The following is a 14,439-nucleotide window of genomic DNA, read 5'->3' as shown; positions in this document are numbered from 1 at the left end:
TTCGACCGTGTTCAGTGTGTATCCGGGCCAATGTTGATTGTCGACCACTCACATCGCCAGCCCGTCCACGGAGAGCAGACTTGCCAAAGTAAGGCTTCACGGGAACATTAACTTGTTGGATTGTTTCTTCAATGCTTACGTGGATTAGGCGCCTTGGACCAAAAAAAGACACATTGAGTCGACGCCAAAATCATATCACGCCAGTGACTCCCAATGGAGAGTGGCCGGGCAGAAATGGCCCTGCGCACAATGCAGGCGTGCATGATATAAGCATGCGTGACCAAAGTGTGTCTGCGCCTTCTCGGGAGGATAATGATGTCTTCCCCGCCGACAAGCAAAGTATGGATAAATCTCTCGAATGTGGTGAAGCCGAGTCCGCTATAGGCATTGCTCGAAGAATCTGTGGACTTGGGAGCCACCACATTGATGAGCAAACTACTTCTGCCATTCCTGGCTACCAGGCCAGTACTGGGGGTCCTATTACAAGTTCGCCCACAACTGGTCAACGAGTTCCAATATCCGCCATCCTGGGTCAGCCTTTGCCTCCCGTGGAAATTGTATACAGCCTCTTGGAAGATTATTTCGATGCCGTACATTGGTTTTCTCTTGCAATTTATGAGCCTAAGTTTCGGAAGTGCCTCCTTTCTATTGCGGATGGCTCTGCATACCCCTCACAGAGGCCATTCCTTATGTTGCTAGCGATGATTCTTGCAATGGCATCGTGGTATCGATCTCAGAGGAGTGGCACTGATATGACCGACAGCAGCTATGACATGGGAAAATTAAGTGCAGACTTGGTGAAGCTTGTTGAGTCAAATCTGGTGGAATTGATGGATACACCTTCAGTCACTGCCGCTCAAACCTGTATCCTCCTAGGATCACATCATGTCTATCATGGCCGCCCGAATCTCTCCTTTTCTTTATTGGGGGCGACCATCAAAATGTCCCAGTCTTTAGGGATGCATCGAGGGCTTTTGCGTGGAGACTTTGATGATGTTGAGGAGAGAAAACGAGTCTGGTGGACGATATACACATGGGACAGGTTTGCGTCAATAACTTATGGCCGACCGCTAAGTATCAATGACAAAGATTGCAATCATAATATGCCAGCAGACGTTTTTGAAAATCCGAAATTTGTTGATCCATCTTCCGGACAGGCTAATCCCATATGCTATTCAACCTACCAGCGGGAATTGAACCAACTCTACCTGATTGCATCGCCTGCTCTCAAAACTGTTTTCGGTTCACGCATGCTCAGAACCGAGAAACTGGATGGAGATACATACTTTTCATTGGTCGGTCACGTCACGCAAGCTCTACAGAGATGGAGATCCTGCCTGCCGGTTCACTTGGCATTGAATCTCAATCGAGACTTTGATCCCAATGGAGGACCGAGCTCTAGAGCATATGCCTTGCAGTCTCTGTCGCTGCAACTGACATATGACAATGTTCTTATTGTATTGCATCGACCCTTATTAGCGCGACAGGTCGATCACCTCTATACTGCGGATCAACGAACGCCCAAGGAAGGCGATATAGATACCTTGATGTATCATTCGACTACAGGCCCCTCCGTCGCCCAGCCGAGCTTACCTTCGGAACCTACATTACCCAGCACTCAAACCACGAGCCCAGATTTATGGATGAAAGCGGCAACTAGAACATCAAGGGTGACAGAATTACCTACTCTTGCTCAGCTCGCAACCGACAGCCATCTCGTTGCATTTCTTGCCATCAACTTATTCAACGCTGCAATTGTGTTGGCTGTGATGGCTCTTTCTGAACCTCTTTCAGATACTGCACAGGAAGTGAAACGAACCATTACTCGTATCCTTCGCTTGCAAGATCTGCTTGGGAGACGGTCTGCACTATCAAAACAAAGCACAGCTGTGTTGAAAAATGTCGTTATAATGCTCCTCCGTCGTGAATCGGCTACCATGCTTGCTCCAATCACAGGAACAAGTCAACTCCCTATGCAACCTATGACAAACCCATCCTCGATCTCCGTTGAGGACACGCTTCGAATGCCGCTCGATGCAGCGCTGGACTCACGTAAACCTCTTGCGGGAGACCAAAGATTGCCGGATCTCAGCAGGGCTGATCGCCTGAACAATAGCTTGACATCTGTCCAATATGGTAAGCTTTATTATTACCTCCACCATAATTTGAAGATGAAGATCTTGCTCATGCAGTATGGTATCTAGCTTTGGGCCCAGGGGAACTTTCAGCCACTATTACTACTGGTGCAGATGATTTTCCACACCTTGAGTTGGCTGAATCAAACACGCAGTCCCATGGCTCATGGCAACTGCCCCCGGATGATTGGAGCATGCCCGGGGTCTCTCGGGGCATCGTTGAAAACACCTACCTGGATAGCACTGAAGGGGGGCTATATTGGTTATGGGATATGACGTGGAATGGAGTTGAAAGATAATTGGTAATTATGTGGGACATTTGTGAACAAATGGGATCAAGAGGGCGTTTGCGCTCAAACATCATCGATAATTAAAGGCCCTTTATATGCATGCCATCATCAATTTGACCACTATACTGAAGCCGCATTTGCAACTTCTTCATCAACACCTGGACCATATATGACACTTTTAATCCCAACTCTCCTGGCGACATTATTGAACGCCTGCTCCGCCTCTCCGAAAGGAAACTCATGAGTGACGAGGCCATCCAGCCTGACCCGACGTGATTCCAGCAATCCAACAGCCAATTCGAAGTCCCCAGGTCCGTATCGGAAGCTGCCTTTGAACACGACCTCTTTATCACAGATCTGACCAACTGGGAGGGAAAGATTCGGGTTTCCCAAGCCGACCTGAACGAAAGTTCCACCCTGCGTGAGGGCGAAAATACCACAGTTCAAGCAGGGCTCTGCGCCGGTCGCATCCAAGGCAATATCAGCACCCGACTGCAGCCCTGCAGCAGTCAACAAGTCCTCCGCGTTCTTGTCCGCCGCTTCGCTGCTCATTTGGTATGTGTGCGTAGCACCATATTTGACCGCAGAACTTAGCCGAGCCGGAACAACGTCCACTGCGACTACTGTTGATGCGCCGAATGCTCGTGCAACGGCACAGCAGAGCAAGCCAACCGGCCCGGCTCCAAATATGACGACTGATTTCTCTTGCATGTTGCCTGCCAGCCGACAGCTATGCACGGCGACACTGAGAGGCTCGATCAGAGTGCCGTCTCGCAGGGAGATATGTGGTGGCAACTTGAAACAGCATTCTGCGGGGACGCGATAATAGCTGGCGAGTGTTCCGTCGTATGGGGGCGTTGCGGCGAAGCGCATGGCCTGGCAGAGGTTATAGCGGCCACTGCGGCAATGGGTGCAGGTGTTGCAGGCGATTCCTGGTTCTAGAGCGACACGATCTCCGACTTTTACACCTTGAGCGTCGCTTCCGCTCTCGATCACAATCCCGGTTGACTCGTGGCCCAACGTTATGGGGTCTTCAACGACGTATCGCCCTATCCGGCCGTGCTGCCAGTAGTGGACCTGTGTGTAAAGGAATGATTGTTAGCTTCCAGCGCATTAAAACACCGAAAATACGAGGAAATCGGAAGTTGTAACTCACGTCTGAACCACAAAGGCCTGTTGCCATAACTTGGACTATAACATCTCGGGAAGATTGGAGTGTGGGCTTGCTGCGTTCTTCAAATGAAAATGTGCCTCCTGGGTGTAGAACAAACGCCTGGTTAGGTCTCTACAAAGTTATTGAAGTCAGCAGGGTCATTATACAGCTGTTCTCCTAGCCTCTGATCCCGGGTTCGACTAACCTGAGCATCTTTCATGATAGTCATAACTGCGGGTGCTAATATGATTGAATTCAATACCAATACCCAGGAATCTACCGAGCTTTAAATATTCCGGATTCATTGAGGTCCAGTCACATCATCCGAGATTCGAGTCTGTGGATTTGGCGCTTATGGGACATGTTAAGTCTCTTCCGGCGGATACTCGGCCAATTGTATAAGGAAGACTCCATAATCGTCGGGGTGTTTCCGACATCCAAACTGGACTGATATTACGATATTGTAATTGTACTGGTATACGGGATACTAACCATTTCACCATGTCAAACAATACAGTCAATTAACACTAATGTTGATTAGGGCTGGAATGATGAAAGCATCATTTGAATTTCGAATCCATTCCAGTATTCTCCAACTGACAGTTTATAGGTTCCGAGATCGATTTCTTGCATTTAAATCCCGCAAGCTCCCAAGCCGAGCCATTGTTCGGGATATGCTACTCCATCTTCATCCCGGAACCGTGATATTCGCCACCGGAACCGAGATGATAGTCCCACTATCCCGGAACCGACCCTTTTCTCAACCAATCGGAACAGTCAATAGACAAACTAAAAGGTACACCTTAGATTTGACTACACGATGCCGGGTGAAATCGTCAATAATAAGGTCAAATTTCACGACCGGCTCGGCCTCGGGAGCATGCCCAGAAACCAAATTCATTAGCTGCCCCCGTATCCTCCAATGACAATCCCGGGCCATTATGAGACCCCATGGAATTCGGGCGTATACCGAACTGTCGACCCCATTGTTACACAATGCAGAGTTCATTTCCCCGTCATTCTGGAGAAGATGGCTTTTCCCCACGGGACAGGGTCCGGGGTAGAAATAAAGCCATTGCCCTCCGGCTATTCCATGAATGTTACCACGGAATTTTCTTGATCAAGTTGATATTCCATTCTTTCTACATCCACCGTGCGTGTTCGTGTTGATCAGTCTCTGTTTGGCACTATGAGTGCCACCAAATCTTCCGGGGTAGACCCGAACAGCACTATCCGCGAACGGTCCCTTGCCGTCGCCGCACAAGCCGAAGAGCAACAAGGCTGGCTAGAGAGAAAGCTCAAACCTAAGAAAATATCCGCTCGATATCCTTTCAAAGGTAAAATCTTGCTGTATGCCACCTGTGCCTTTGGCAGTTTGGGCGATGCCCTTTTCGGATACAACTCCGGTGAGACTCCATGGAAAAAATTGCCAAACTAGCTGCTGAACAAACAGGAATCATGTCTGGACTGTTGGTTAACGAGGTCTTCGTGTCTCGCTTTTTCAAAAACTACGGAGGGGCCGATGGAACCACAGGCGGAGTTGATCCTTCCATCACGGGAATTTCCGTCGCCTGTTTACAAGCAGCAGCGGCGGTGGGAGCCCTGGTAGCAGGTCGACTTGGGGACATGATCGGTCGAAAGAAGTGTGTCCGCGTCGGAGCATTCATCTACTTCTTTGCCTCGTTCATTCAGATATCCGCGCCTGGTTTTGCTACGTTCATCGCAGGCCGTACTATTCAAGGAGTGGGTGTAGGATTCCTATCCATGACTGTGCCTATTATCCAAACAGAGATTGCGGCCGCTCATCGCCGAGGCTTGATGGTTGGGATTGAGTACACCTTTTTGATTGCAGGATATATGCTTTCGTGTTGGGTAGACTATGGGTTTAACTTCTTGTTGCCGAAACACATATCGTGGCAAGGTCCTTTCATCATTCAGATTGTCCTCTCCTTTGTCTTGATGAGCATGTCGTTCTTTTTACCAGAAACTCCGCGGTGGCTGGCGATCAATGGGTTTGTGGACGAGAGTCTGCAAACAATTGCAGACCTGCATTCCAACGGCGACACACAAGCAGAACATGTCCAACGAACTTTCCTTGAAATTCAAGAAGCCGTGATCTATGAAAGCAACCTGGGAAAGTCCAGTTGGACGGTAAGACACCCTGTATCCATCCATTATATACGGACCGCTGACCACGAATGCCCTCTGTAGGAAATGTTCACTCGGTATCGGAAAAGAACAATTGTTGGAATCACAGTGCAGATGTTCGCACAGATCAACGGGATCAATATCATCTCATTCTATCTCCCGAGCACTCTTTCATCTGCCGGGTATGACAACCGAAAGTCTCTCCTATATACAGCTGCAAACGCTCTTCCATATACCGCCGCAACAATCGTTACTTGGTGGTTAGCCGACAGGTGGGGCCGGAAACCATTGCTCATTCTCGGAGGTCAGTATCCCAAAGCACTTCACCAGGAAATGGTATTCATCTTTGATTAATTGAGCTAACGAGTCAAATATTCCACCAGGTCTCGGAATGGCCGTACTGCTAGGCATCGTCTGCGTCTTCACTGAAATCGACATAGACATCCAAGCCAAAGCAAATGGCCAGTATGCCTTCGTGATGCTTTACAATATCCTCTATGGCTTCACCTGGGGGCCAATGCCGTGGCTGTTGCCTGCGGAAATCTTCCCGCTGCGGGGCCGCAGCAAAGGCATGGCTCTGGCTACGACTAGCAATTGGGTGTTCAATTTCATCATTGGCATGGTGTCCCCTGATGCTTTTTCCGGCATACATGGCTATTTCTACCTTGTGATTGCAGGGTTTTGTCTCTCTTCGGCTATTCTTGTTCACTTTTATTATGTTGAGACAGCACACCATACCCTTGAGGAGATCGCGGTTGCATTCGGCGATAAGGCGTTTGCGGATTGCGATGCTGAGGTCATGGAAGAGGCGAAAAGTGAAACGGTGGAATACTCAGCATGAGAAGGATATTGTGCCCCCTCAGCATCTAGTATAGTACTTAGTGTTATTACATCGAAATTCTGGGTACAGTGTTGCCAATTGGACGAAGCGTTTCCCTTTATTTAGCTACCTACTATTTCAACCCTTTCAAAGAGACGAATGTGCATGGTCCTTGAGGATCCGGTTCAATCCCTCACGCTGCACACAGCGGTCAAAATGGAAGCTTCTAGCCAGCTCATCAAGATCATCCTCACTGCTTCCCCTGAACAACTCGGCAAACTCGTCCACAAAAGATGCGGCCAAGAAGGTATTAAACACATTCCGCATGACATGCATCTCCGTGTTCCATGAAGTGGGGTAAGTCTCTTTAGCAGTAGGACTGACACTGTCAATCCAATCGACCAAAGGCTTCAGCGCAGCCTCAGGATCAGGCGCAGGCCGACGGCCCCATTTATCCAGCCAGAAGTCTTTCTTCTTGGCCAGGAACGGCCGGAGTCTTTGGTTCCATCTGCTTTCGGGGTTCGTATAAATCATACCCTGTAGACCAATGTCCTTGTAGAGCCAGATCGACCAGCTGATGTTGTACTTATCGTAAATGCGCAGCTGCTCGCCGAGGAGGTTGTATCGTTCCTGATTAACTGTTTCTGCGTCAAGATCGGATATGTTGTCTGCATAGACAGGCCCGAACTCCCCGTTCCACACGGGTGTCTTGTTCTCGCTCATGAACTGCGCTTTGCGCAGATAGCCACGCTCTAGGTGTGCTTTCTGGTCTGCTGTTCCCTTGTATCGATCGCCGGTGGGAAAGCCCATGGACTAAATAGAAAATAAAGTTAGCACAGCGTTGGTCATATCTCCGACGGAAAGCTCACAGAGTAATCGTGCATGGCATACACGCAGTTCGGCAACACGACGTCGAACCCCTTCCATTCCATGGCGAACGTGTTCCCATCGAGCCACAGTATGTGGTCGGGGTCAATCTTGCGAATTGCGCTCTCAATGCGAGCATAGAAGGCAGGTAGTCGTACATGCTCCGGGTCACATGGCTCATTGAGCGGATTGTAACCAGCGACCCATGGATTATTCTTGTATCTCGTCGCAATCTGCTCCCAGAGCCAAACAGTCCGGTCTTGATGATCCTTGTAGTCCCAGAATGCGGCATAGCCGGTAGGGTTGTCGGAATGCCAGTCTGGGTTCTGGCCACCAGGGACGGCATGCATATCCAAGATGGTGTAGATGCCTTGTGCTGCGCACTACGTAACTCATATTGTTAGTTCATCTCATGCCGTAAGAACATAGGTATAGACAGACCAGGTCCACGACTCGATCCAGGTGTTTGAATCCCGATTCCTTCAATACGCGGGGATTCATATCATCCTCGAAATGTCGGTAGTTGAATGGCAGCCGTAGGCAGTTCAACCCGAGCTCCGCAAAGAACTTAGCATCGGTCTCGGTGAAAAAGTACTCAAGCCATCTGTCGAAGAAGAATTCGTATTTCTCTGGTCCGAGGACTCGACGCATGGCAGCGCGATGCTGTGCTTCATGGCCTGCAAAACCTGTGATGAAATTCTCCATGCTTTGGGAAAGTTGTTAGTCCGGGTATAGAAGACACCACGCGTGGAATACTGGCGTACTTCATCCATCCGCCGAGGGCAGCTCCTCGCATAACAAGACCATTCCCCTCCCCGTCGACGATAGTGTCTCCCTTTACGCGCAGAAAGCCGGTAGCCATTGTTGATTCGAATTAGCTTCAAGATGGCAATTGTGGATAAAGGTCAGATAACCGAAGATGGGGCGCAGGGAATGCCATGGAAATTTAAATACTCCATCTCACAGGATTCATCCGGTCTGGTCAACACAATGAACCTGACGCGGGGAATTGGATAAATGCATAGCTTGGCAGGTGGTACGAGGGTGCTGCAAGCCACCAAGCCCGAGAGCCATCTCAAAATCCGGCTAATCTCGCCACATTTAGCCTGTACAAGCTGTGTATAGTCAGGACGGAACTTAGAGCGTGGGGTGTACAAGAATTGTATTCTTCAGATAAATAACAAGACATGTGCCAACGGGCGTGAGAAATATGCCACCAGGGTATTTGTATGATACAAGACAAAAAGAGCAACGCCGTCCGAATAAGCTGCCAAACGCTCAGAGAATAAAGAAGACAAACGCAGACTACCAGTCCTGTCCGCGATCCCGCATCAATATTTCAATAGCTTCGTCTTCGGGGACGGGATTGTCATTCAAATCCTTGACACATTGCGTGAGCCCCTCGGCAGCTTCGTCAACTTGCTCCGCCGTCCAGCCCGTGCATGCCATCACCATGCGACGGTAGTTCTGGCCGAGAACTGCGTTCTTGGCCTTCAGACCTTCTACCTCAGCTAGTAATCCGGCGTTGAATTCTTTGTAGCATTGAGCCTGGCGTCTGAGCGAATCTGTCGCTGGCAGCGCAGCCAAGAATGCGACCTGCTGTTGTGAAAATCCGGACGCTGGGTCGAAATTCTCAGAGAACAGTGTGTCAAATGTAGCAACGTCAACCCCAGAATCTCGGTCGGCATGACCCACAACGACTGTTTTTGTAGCGTCTAGTCCTGGTGTGTTTTTCACCGTAACCAACAAACCCTCGGATGACCGCTCCAAGTTCTTGATACGACGATCAAGTTCCACACGTTCAGATACCTTCCGTTTAAGTTCATCGTATTGTTTTTGTTCGATTTGCCGAGCTTTGGCAGACTCACGGATTTTCGTATGCCAATGGTCAAAGCTTTCCTGCTTTTGTGTTAAGCTCGAAGCCAGCTCTCTGTCGATCCCACCCAGTGTTTCCTCCACCATTGCGCTGATTTGGGACATTGCCGCTGAGTCTGATGTTAGCGAAAAAGAAGCACCTTGAGTGGAAGCTGCTTACCCTCGAGGATCTCCTTCTTTGACTTGGCCAGTTGATCAATAAAGGTGTCATTCCGATTCACTGTTTGCTGAGATTGTGCATTTCCGTCGACCATGTCGACACCAACTCCGTAATCAGCCGGGCGGAGACCGGTGTGATTTGGAATGTGAGGATCAGCACCTACTTCCAAGAGTTGTGGAACAAGGACTGAGCGCGCGCGTCCGGCCAGATTGAGAGCCGTGTCGCCTTGAACATCTCGCGCATTGACAATCTCAGAGATAAAACGTCCCAAAGAGATGACATCAACGCTGGGAGTTCCATTTGGCTCGCGAGTTCCATTCGTAGTTGAAACCATGCCTCCATGTCGTACAATAAACTCAAGAAGAGCTTCTAGATAATGCTTTGCGGAAACATGTCCGCCGCCACCAGTCGCAGCCATCATGGCGATATGGTGTAAAATGGTGCGCCCGCTGTAATCAACCATGTCAATCGTCGGGGCGAGGATCTGTAACAAGCGAGGGAAGCTTCGATAATCGAGGTTGTTGCGTGTTCCAACGGCCTTTTGCAGTGCAGTTTCTCCAGCACCATTGACACGTGAAATGCTCACGCCCTTGGCCAACAGTGCGTTGAGCAGTGACATGCGCGCGAGCATCGCTGCCCAGTGAAGTGCACTGTTGCGGTACTCGTCAAGAGGAATTTCAAGGTCGTCACCTGTTAATTGCACCAAAGCAGGATGATTGGTGAAGTCTTTCGTGCGCTTATCGAGAAACAGTGTCATGATGAGCTTCATCTTCTGGAATCGCTCGGGGGTAGAAGCGGGAGCCAGTGACTCGACTCCGCGCTTGGAGCCATCATCAATGGGAGGAGGGGGGATATCCATGTCTTGGTAGAAGGAATCGTTCGGTTCAGTGGGGGTAGGTTCATGCATGGATAGATTGGATGGTTCGCGGGTAAGACCGATGGGTGGGCCATGGTGTGAGTTAGAACGCATGCGTTTTCGAGGAGGTTCTGCTGAGTCGTCGTGGTCTTCTTGAATCTGGTGCCGATTTTGCAGGCTTCCAAATCCACTGTCGGACACGCTGTACATGCTCTGTTGGCTGCTGAATGGAAGTCCGGATTCTTGGCTGCTCATTTGTTGTGAGGGTTTGCGTATCACGCTAGGACGACGACTGTTCGAGCTAGGCGAGTCGAAGCGTGCTTTACTGAGAGCGTTCACAGCAGTGGCAGCGGTACGCGAGATATTTTGGAAAAAGGTTCCCTGTTGCGGCTGCGACGCACTTCGACTCTCTCCGCCATTGTAGAGACGCTTGCGTTGCGCGGCCATAGCTTGTTCTTTGGTGGGCGTATCTATATTTCCATGGGCAGGAGTTCCGGAGCCGTCAGGGTTCGAGTCGTACTCCAGCAATGGCCGGAGGGCTTCTTCGACGTGGTACTCTTTACAGAGGTCCACACCCCGTTGATAATTGACCCAAGTCCCCTGGTATTTTCCGTAACCACCTTGAACCTTCTCGTGTTCACCGGCCGCAATTTCCTTTTCGAGTGTTTTCGTTCGTCTTGCCTTCACGACGCCGGCAACTTTCAAAATTTGGGTAGCATTCAACCAAGAATCGGATCGACGTTTCATAACAGCAACACCATTCACTTCCATCTCATAGACAGCGATATTAGAATAGACGGCCTATTGGGAGACTAGTTAGTATTTTGTATTTTGTGGGTGGATATAAAGATCACGAACCCGATAAATTTGTGGTTTGTGCTCTTCCTGGTATGACATAGAACCATAATCCTTCGACCCATCATATCCCCCAAAGCTAGTTGTTGTTGATCGTGGGAGTCCACTTGGGTAACCGGAATAGGACATCTGCGAGCCTTTCGGGGGCGGAGGAGTTGCGCGAGGGGTGGAGGATAGGGATTGCGAGGCATTCATCGAAGCATTCAAAATGTTATAGGCCATTCCATTCGACCCTGTACTACCCTGCGAGTAGGACATTGTCTTTTTCCCCCTAATAATGTCCTACCAAATCGGGCAATGACGCCTGAATCAAGTAGCAAGGGGAGGATACCGAATGTCGATTGGAATGACGCGAGCTCAATGAGGCGCGTGGCTAACCCTCTGAAGGGAAACCGCAAGCCAAACCAAATACCATTCAAGGTCTCAAAGTGACCAAAAGGAAAATGCCAAGTTAAAAATTAATAATAATAAGAAAATATCAGAATATCAAGATTCAAGAGGCTCTCAATGCAAAGTAAGGCCAAGTCGCGGGGTTTTGGTGGAAGTCGAAAAAGGGCGCGTCGGAGTTCCCGTGATACGCATTTCGCCAAGATTTTCGCGTTTCTCCATTGGAACATCTTTTTCTTCTTGCTTGTCTTCACAACGGTTAAACATGGCCAGACCACAACCTACACATTGGCTAAAGGATTTGTCAAAGCCACATCAATGGCGCCAGTTACTACGTGCCACATTGCGAGAATGTACCTACCTTCCTGACCCCATCGCCCGCAACTACATGCGAGATCATGTCATCTCCCGATATCGTGCTGGTTCCTCTCGCTCAAAGGCTGGTCCTCAAGCGGCTCACACAGCAAGAAATGCTTTTTCGATTTTACGAAGAGCCAATGAGGGCTATTCACGTCCTCTCGAGAAAGTCCTGTCATTATCATACGGTCGCACCGGGAGGAGGCGCCATGAGCTACTGGGAGAAATGTTAAAGCCTCAAATCCCAAATAACACTGCCGCACTTCAAGAACTTATCTCCCAACCAGTCAAGTTCCATGATGGCTGGGAGCCCCCAGCGATCGTCAAGAGTCTTGCAGCCTCTCATATGCAGAACGCAGTGGTCACAGCGACACGCCGCAGGCCTTTGATCAAACACCTGGCACCACCCATTCCCAAGGAAAACAGCTGGGGGAAACCCTTAGCTGAGTGTCGGAAGATGAATGTCCGCAGAAAATGGTACAATGCTACATTGAGCAGTATTCTTCCACCGTTACCAGAGAAAGATTTACAAATGCTTGATGGCTTAATCTCGGGAACTGTGCAGTGGGCACCTGTCAAGCGGAGAAAGGTAATATCTGAGACCAAAATAAAATCCGAGAGCGAACTGTTTCAGTTGCTTGCCAAAGGTCCTGAGAAAGGAAACACCTTTGCGGAATATGCCAATGGCCGACCACATATTATCACATCCAGGTTCATGCGGCGTCACTGGCGGCGTCTTTCTTCCCTGGTGCCTCGTCAATACTGGAACCCTATAACCGAAAGATGGCGCTTTGTGTGGGATACACCAAAGGAAGTTCCACGGCTGTCAGCTGATCTGGACGGTAGTGTTGATTCAGCGGCCTTCTTCCAACCAACGGGAAAGCATGGCGAGGCGCACATGCCGCCACAATAACACAATACTAAACATAATCAGAATATAATATTCGGACTCTATGCCTGATCGGCCATGTCACCATCCAAATTGAGCTCTAGGTTGTGTTCGCCATTCGGCAATTTAACATTGTTCAGGGGCCGTAATGCCGTTATGAATACATGGATATATAGGATAAGCGTAACGCGTCAAGGTCCTCACCGTTACCGCAGATGTGGAACGGTACTATCAAGCTGGTCAATCCGGTAAGCAGAAATACAAAAAGAAGCAGGATATACATGAAAAGAAGGACTCAGGGACAAGTGGCCATGGCCATTGAACCTTTTCAGCTTCAACTCAGTCACTGTCAGAGCTGCTCGAGCTGCTCGAGCTAGATTTACTGCGCTTGTGCTTCTTATCCTTCTTATGCTTCTTGTCTTTCTTGTCTTTCTTGTGCTTCTTCTTCTCCTTTCCACTACAGCAAAAGACAAGTCAGTCTCCAAATCCCCACACACATCAAGGAGGGAAAAGACTTACAGCGCATTGGTTGCCATGTTCATACCGACCGCACCCAAGACAGCACCGCCCGCGGTACCGAGGAAACCATGACCAAGCTTATTACCCATGAAGCCACCAGCGGCACCACCCAGCAGTGTCGATCCGAGACCCCTGTCACCCTCTGGTCCTACAGCGCCAGGCTGGCCCTGCTGATGTTGTGCAGGTGCACCGCCGTAGTAGTCGGCGTTTGCGCCTCCACCTTGGGCCGGGTAACCCGGGCCAGACTGGTGACCCTGCTGTTCATATGGAGGCGCTTGGCCATACTGAGACTGGTCGTGTCCCTGGCGCTGCTGGTCGTATGGAGGTGCTTGGCCGTATTGAGGCTGGCCGTGGCCCTCCTGGTACTGGCCATATGGAGGCGCTTGGCCATATGGAGGCTGGCCGTAGCCCTGCTGGCCCTGTAAATCGGATGCGTTAGTTATGTATGGTCGTGGTAGATACGATGAGAGGTGAGAGTTGGGTGTTGTAACGAGGGATCAGCCCGATTGAAATACGTACCTCTGGTGGGTAATAGCCTTGCTGTGGTTGAGGAGAATGGCCCTGAGGATAATGGTTTTGGCCTTGCTGATCATAATAACCACCTTGTTGATTTTGCGGAGGACCACTGTAATACGACATGATGAAGGATGATGGGTTGGGTGTCTTTTTCTCAATAAGTTGGGAATAAAAGTATGATTTAATACTGAGGAGTAGCAGCTTTAGGAATTGGATAGATGAAGTGAGACTTGGGAATGCGCTGACAATAAATACGGCATCAGCGGGGACGCGCGCGGGGCGGAATGAGAGCACCGCCTCCTGTCATTTTACTAGCACAGCCTCCTTTTCAACTGAAATTAGATTGTGGCTCGTTGTTTCTATATCGGGTATCCAGTTCGGTTGTTTTACTTTCTCTGTACGTTGTAGTACTATTCTCTTCTAGGTGGGCGCTTGTCCTTCTCAGCTAAACGTGGGCGCTCATGGTCAACCTCACCAAGTTTCAGCCTTAGTTATTACTCCTTGAGCTCATCAGGGATGGTACATAGCTGCCTAGTATTCATGGGGTTTTTGACTGGTTTGCTACCAAATTTGACAGGGTTGAAGTTCAATATTATATATCTGTCTACCTAA

General features: G+C 49.5%; 7 protein-coding genes across 7 annotated transcripts; 3 read left to right on the top strand and 4 right to left on the bottom strand.

Annotated features, from left to right (window-relative positions):
- Window positions 1-131: 131 nt before the first annotated feature.
- On the top strand, window positions 132-2,434 carry N7529_003030 (fungal specific transcription factor domain-containing protein; the record flags this gene model as incomplete). The annotated part of the gene is made up of 2 exons (XM_057238557.1): window positions 132-2,136; window positions 2,193-2,434. The coding sequence occupies 2 exons, from the start codon at window positions 132-134 to the stop codon at window positions 2,432-2,434; spliced, it is 2,247 nt and encodes a 748-aa protein (XP_057101168.1).
- A 111-nt stretch (window positions 2,435-2,545) lies between these two features.
- N7529_003029 (NAD(P)-dependent alcohol dehydrogenase) lies at window positions 2,546-3,807 on the bottom strand (the record flags this gene model as incomplete). Its single annotated transcript, XM_057238556.1, has 3 exons — window positions 2,546-3,502; window positions 3,582-3,710; window positions 3,784-3,807. 3 exons carry the CDS (start codon window positions 3,805-3,807, stop codon window positions 2,546-2,548), a joined length of 1,110 nt encoding a protein of 369 aa, XP_057101167.1.
- Window positions 3,808-4,767: 960 nt separating this feature from the next.
- N7529_003028 (sugar porter family MFS transporter) lies at window positions 4,768-6,567 on the top strand (the record flags this gene model as incomplete). The annotated part of the gene is made up of 4 exons (XM_057238555.1): window positions 4,768-4,984; window positions 5,032-5,729; window positions 5,790-6,030; window positions 6,110-6,567. 4 exons carry the CDS (start codon window positions 4,768-4,770, stop codon window positions 6,565-6,567), a joined length of 1,614 nt encoding a protein of 537 aa, XP_057101166.1.
- A 126-nt stretch (window positions 6,568-6,693) lies between these two features.
- N7529_003027 (glycoside hydrolase family 5 protein) lies at window positions 6,694-8,275 on the bottom strand (the record flags this gene model as incomplete). Its single annotated transcript, XM_057238554.1, has 4 exons — window positions 6,694-7,359; window positions 7,416-7,796; window positions 7,855-8,119; window positions 8,178-8,275. The coding sequence occupies 4 exons, from the start codon at window positions 8,273-8,275 to the stop codon at window positions 6,694-6,696; spliced, it is 1,410 nt and encodes a 469-aa protein (XP_057101165.1).
- A 443-nt stretch (window positions 8,276-8,718) lies between these two features.
- N7529_003026 (putative APSES transcription factor (MbpA)) lies at window positions 8,719-11,429 on the bottom strand (the record flags this gene model as incomplete). Its single annotated transcript, XM_057238553.1, has 3 exons — window positions 8,719-9,398; window positions 9,449-11,105; window positions 11,163-11,429. Coding segments are annotated over 3 exons (2,604 nt in total), but the record flags the coding sequence as incomplete, so codon positions are not given.
- A 382-nt stretch (window positions 11,430-11,811) lies between these two features.
- Window positions 11,812-12,816, top strand: N7529_003025 (uncharacterized protein; the record flags this gene model as incomplete). Its single annotated transcript, XM_057238552.1, has 1 exon — window positions 11,812-12,816. One exon carries the CDS (start codon window positions 11,812-11,814, stop codon window positions 12,814-12,816), a length of 1,005 nt encoding a protein of 334 aa, XP_057101163.1.
- A 315-nt stretch (window positions 12,817-13,131) lies between these two features.
- Window positions 13,132-13,950, bottom strand: N7529_003024 (putative glutamine-serine rich protein MS8; the record flags this gene model as incomplete). The annotated part of the gene is made up of 3 exons (XM_057238551.1): window positions 13,132-13,249; window positions 13,312-13,730; window positions 13,831-13,950. 3 exons carry the CDS (start codon window positions 13,948-13,950, stop codon window positions 13,132-13,134), a joined length of 657 nt encoding a protein of 218 aa, XP_057101162.1.
- Window positions 13,951-14,439: the final 489 nt, after the last annotated feature.

This window comes from Penicillium soppii (assembly GCF_028829465.1).
Source record: "Penicillium soppii strain IBT 18220 chromosome Unknown utg000003l, whole genome shotgun sequence".
In the NCBI taxonomy this organism is placed as follows: Eukaryota; Fungi; Ascomycota; class Eurotiomycetes; order Eurotiales; family Aspergillaceae; genus Penicillium; species Penicillium soppii.
This window is presented reverse-complemented; position numbering and strand designations above follow the sequence as displayed.